We start from the raw sequence: 5,000 nt of genomic DNA, 5'->3' as shown, positions 1-5,000 counted from the left end.
GCGAATATTCTGGCCACTGTAATTCAAGACAAGGTTATTTCGAAGTACGTTCGACATTTTGAAATATCCTCTTTCATGAAAAGGAATTTACCTCGTGTCTAAAAACCTCTCTGCTACAAGTGTCTCTCCTTGGATTAACCACAACGGCTCTCCTTACACCTAAACGTTCCACAGAATAAAAAAAAAGACAAAGTTGCAAACAGCATTTTTGCAAAATAAGGCTCATTCAGCTCGTCTTATTTGCTTGACCAGGGAGTCGAATCGCGATGCAGTCACGAGGACCAGCTTCGGTACGATGGAGAACTGGGAGTGGGCGACATTTTTAACCGCCACCTGAGTCTCCTTCCAAATTTCGTTCCCAGGGTCTCTCTTTTCTGCCTCCTTGGCTCTTTTTCCTCAACAACAAAGGAGGCGGAGAAGAGAGAACCTGGGAACGAGTTTGTCTTCTTCACAACAAATTCAGTAAGCCTTGTATTTCGAACAAGAGGAGTCCAGTTGGGATAACAATTTTTTTTAATTCCAACATTTAGAGGCATGTACAGAACAGTACAGCGTATGTAGGAATTTTACTTTAAACATACATTACCATTTTCATCTTCAGTAACCTTTATGACACCATCTGAAAAGCTCTCCATCAATTTATCAGCTAGTTCATTCTCACATGGTTTTGTTATGGTTATTTCTGGAAGAAGTCTGTAGGAGGCAGTGGCTGTGAACATTATAAAACAAAGATATGTCGGCTGAGGGGCGCAAAACACAAACAAACGGAGTAAAGTCTTGGTATTGACTGGCTTTATGAAGCAAGTTTGGCCACTACACTGATTGATCTTTGACAGGAGTCACTTTTGCGTAACAAATGGACAGCTTATGCAAGCACGACGACTTCTAGACTGTCATCTACAAATATAACTTCGCGTTTCTCTCATCATGGCGTGATCATTCAAAGTTGCTCGGCAAGGAAAGTGTGTTCAACCTTTTAAGGAATAAAATTGATGTGAATGTGTGTGTCTTTGTTCACACCACACATGAACTCTTGAACGAAACAAAAAGAAAGACAGCATAAATCTTAAAACAAGAGGCTCAATCTCTTTCAACAACATTAAGGAGCCTCTTGGGGACTTTGGCAACAATGACAGCAGAGCCAAAAACAAAACGTCACTTAAAAATAAACGTTTACGCGATTCTAACAATTCTCTGAATATTCCACCTTGTCTGCATTGTACAGTGTGCTTGAAATGTCCAAAAATAAAACTGCTAAGACAGCCTTAAAATAGAGGCCAAACGACAGAAGAGAACAACAACATCAACTCTTAAAGTGCCCCTATGATGAAAAAAAAAAAAATTCTTTTTTTCTTTCAGATTTGAAAGTGTGTTTGCTTAACAACCCAGTGACTAGCAAAATTTTGAGCTTTGATTTTTATCCAAACGCCGTTTACCATGAGTGTAAGGTTTGGATTTCACGGTCCGCCATTACTCACGTTCAAAACCAAGGGATTCGACCTCAGAGGGTTGGATCCAAGGAAGAGTGACATCAAAGGCTCCCTACCTTAAAATTTCAGCGTGTGAAGGCAGCTTATTATATATGCAAAACCCGAGTTTAAAACTCTGAAAGCCCAAAACTCCCGTGATGCATATCAATTCTGCGGCGTACACTCTCATTGCATTCTTAAACTAGTGTGCGTTTGCCTATTTTCTCCTCCATCCAGCTCTCTCAAGAACTAAAAGTTAGTAATGGCGGATCATTAAATAGGAAAATTCCAGTTAAAAAAAACAAGGCTTAAAGCTTGGTGTTTAGTAAACATAGTTTTGAAATCCAAATAAAACTAAAAATTGATTTTTTGGTCACAGGGGCACTTAAAGAATCCCAACTGGCCGGAGGCAAACCACTTGGCTTTTTACAAGTGCGAAAAGTTGAATCAGGGACTACCAGGAACAATTTCAACGAGTGGCCAGAACGAGGCTTGAACACGGGAACTCCGGATCTCAATGCAAGCGTCCTAACCACTAGGCCGCACTGTCTCCTACATTCTTGCAGCTGACAGTGGTTTTGCATGTTATTTTGTGAGGTTGCCGTCGCCGGTGCTGAAGCACCCTAATCAGACAAGAGCTCGCTTGTCATGGAATGAGTACAATGTACATGTATCCTGAAAACGTGATCAACATACCAACTGGGGAGAACTTTGCATGGTCTTTTCCTATCCCCTTAACGACATGCATTTTGAGATCGAGTTCCTATGGAAAGGAAACAATTTAGAAAACTCTACATTTAAAGGTACTCCCCTATGCAATACAGTATGGTCGACAATGGAGAACACTACAAATGACACTAACGTAAGGAGGAAAAGCAGGCAAAGTAGAGAAAGCAACAAAGCAATCTGCAAATCAACCAATAGCCTCGATGCCATGCAGAGGCCAGGTCACTGAGCAAACAACTGTAAAGTATCCAGTATTGAACAAAAAACCTTCAAACTCATAAAACCCATGAGTTACTGAAATTCGTACTCATTGCATGCATTCTTCCAAAACACCACTGCTGATCACATACCTGTCCTGGCCTCAATTTAGCAATAAGTATATCATCTTCCACTGGCCTTATGTCCTGAAGCCCATACTACAATAACAACAAAGTGCATATCATTTGAGGCACCAGTAAATTATTATCTATGATAATGAAACATAGAAGATGTACATGTACATGTACGTGCTCCCCTGGTTGTAGGTTACCACTAATTCAAGTTGATGTCCAATTGAGACCAGTAGAACAATTACCGTAATTGCTTGTTTCATAGCCACGAAACCAATTTTATACAGCATGGTAGCATGAGAAACGTTAAACCAGGGAATGTTACTGATTCTCTAAATTTTCAATCTCAAAAGTGGGTCATCATTTCCAAAGGTTGAGAAACAAAGAATGACATTAATTCCTCTGACCAAATGAGTCTATTAATGCCAAAAATATCAAAGTCAACTGGACACCAAGTTGCAATAAATTGCAGTTGTTCCCTCAACCTCATCCCCAGGGAGCTCCAAGGAAGGGAAGAAGAGAGACCCTGGGGACGAGGATGTTATTACCTTCACCACGTCTTAATTGAACAGACTACATACATGTAGTTCTGTGAACAGCCAAGGACGGAGAACAGATCAACTGTCATTTTTTTCTTTACCTTTCTTGCCTGGTTTCCAATAGGGATCCACTTCATCAGCTCAGTTGTCACTGAGAACAAAACATACAGAGATTAGTCAGTGCTTAACAAAACGGCATTTCAAGTCATTTTTTTGGCCAATTCTAATTCATAGCCCTTGCCCATCACTGAAAATGTGCTGAGAAGGTCAGAAATTCCTGGAGAAAAATTATTATTTAATATGTTGTAAACCACAGTTAGGACAAAATTTGTGAAAATTCAACTGGCCAACAGTGTTTTAGGGTTTAAAAGTTCATCAAGGGAGGGAATATTGAAGTTTGATAATTTTAGTATTCAAGGGGGTTTCCTTGTTTCAGCAAAATAAGGAGAAGAAATGACTCTGCTTGCCTGCGACAGCATCCGGTAGAGCATCCGGTAGAGCTGAGAAAACGGATGCCCTCACAGGCTATGACTCTGCCCATTTCTGGGTGTTTTTAGGTTTTCAAAACAAGAAGAGAAGGTTACCCCAAAGTTGATACATGAAGTTAGCATATTATGATCAAGTTATGTACCGTCGTTTTCATCTACATGTAAGCGTGGACACACGACGGGAAAACATGTTCTTTGAAGTTTGAGTTTGGCAGCCGTTAACATAAGCAAACTTTTGGGTGCTATAGTTTGACTGAATGTATTTGAAACATACTTTATCAGGTCAGGGTCAATCTCGTAGAAAAAGTCTTTGATATCCAGTCTTGCTGCCATTCTAGGAAAACGTGCATGAACATCCCTCAAACGGTGAAGGATTGAAGACAAAACTTGTCATGTTTGCAACCAGTTAGAGCATGTTTTCCCCGTGACGTGTCCATGCTTAGGTGAAAACGACGGTATTGACCACCATCATTGGTCATTGTTGGTGGACGAAGATAGAAGATCTCTCATTAGTTCCTTTTGTTCGTTCACTAGAAATTGTACATTGCAGTATTATTATCTGTGCCTCTTGGGATTGGTTGCAAACCATCTATTATCAAGTGAGATGCCACATGCAGACTACCAGTAGGTCTATAATTCTGTCTGGTTATGGTAATAACCAGGAAAAAACCAAGTCTTGATAACAATATTACCCTTTGAATGAACAAATAACTCATCAGGATCTGTTGCATTCTTTGGTGCACTCTTGTTTTTAATGCACTTGACTTTAAGATCAAATTGCAATGTTGTATTCTCTTTGGCTTCCTCATCTCCTGTGTCGTATTAGAACAAATCAAAAACTTAAAATGCTAATCTTAAAGTTAACATTGGTTGGGTTTAAAGATATTACAAAATTTTATGTACCGAAAATGGGAGCGTTACTAAACACAGGAACGGAATGGAACCGAACAGAATACACCTGAATAAACTGGAATATTCACTGCAATATGCCGGAATGAGAATGAATAACACCGGAAGAAACGAAATGACACTGGAATGAGACAGAATGAACAAGAATGGTACTGAAATATACCGGAATGAGGTGGAATGACACCAGAATAAGGCAGAATAAACCAGAAGAGCACCAGAATAAAGCTGATTAGTGTGGACCGGAATGACAAGGGAACAAAACATAATTTTTCATCATTCTAGACTGTAAATGAATGAGTATGCAGAATAGAGGGACTGACAGAAAAAGAACAGTTTACATTAAAGGGGAAGCAACAAAGCTTGGAACGAGTCACGATACGTCCTCATAATTCTTCATATATATATATACATGTATTATCAGCGATTGATCCTTTTTCTGTGCTTCTGACTCTTCTTTCATCAAACAAGGAAACACTGCATTCAGGTTCGATGTCATTAGTGCCAACAATCGGGAAGAGAAAAAGAGTTTTCCAGTTTGCG

The 5,000-nt window shown here is 39.6% G+C and overlaps 1 protein-coding gene across 1 annotated transcript in view; it reads right to left on the bottom strand.

The window, feature by feature from the left end:
• The window catches only part of LOC138013524 (DNA-directed RNA polymerases I and III subunit RPAC1-like), an 11,425-nt gene that overhangs the window by 1,607 nt on the left and 4,818 nt on the right, over positions 1-5,000 (bottom strand). The window contains exons 6-11 of the mRNA XM_068860621.1: positions 4,244-4,363; positions 3,165-3,214; positions 2,546-2,611; positions 2,166-2,232; positions 587-709; positions 92-159 (exon numbers count right to left, since the gene is read on the bottom strand). Of these exons, the coding sequence (XP_068716722.1) occupies positions 92-159; positions 587-709; positions 2,166-2,232; positions 2,546-2,611; positions 3,165-3,214; positions 4,244-4,363 (494 nt within the window). The remainder of the gene's footprint in view (positions 1-91; positions 160-586; positions 710-2,165; positions 2,233-2,545; positions 2,612-3,164; positions 3,215-4,243; positions 4,364-5,000) is intronic.

Source organism: Montipora capricornis, chromosome 8, assembly GCF_036669925.1.
Source record: "Montipora capricornis isolate CH-2021 chromosome 8, ASM3666992v2, whole genome shotgun sequence".
NCBI lineage: Eukaryota > Metazoa > Cnidaria > Anthozoa > Scleractinia > Acroporidae > Montipora > Montipora capricornis.
The sequence above is the reverse complement of the archived record's forward strand: the minus strand, read 5'-3'. Positions and strand labels throughout refer to the sequence as shown.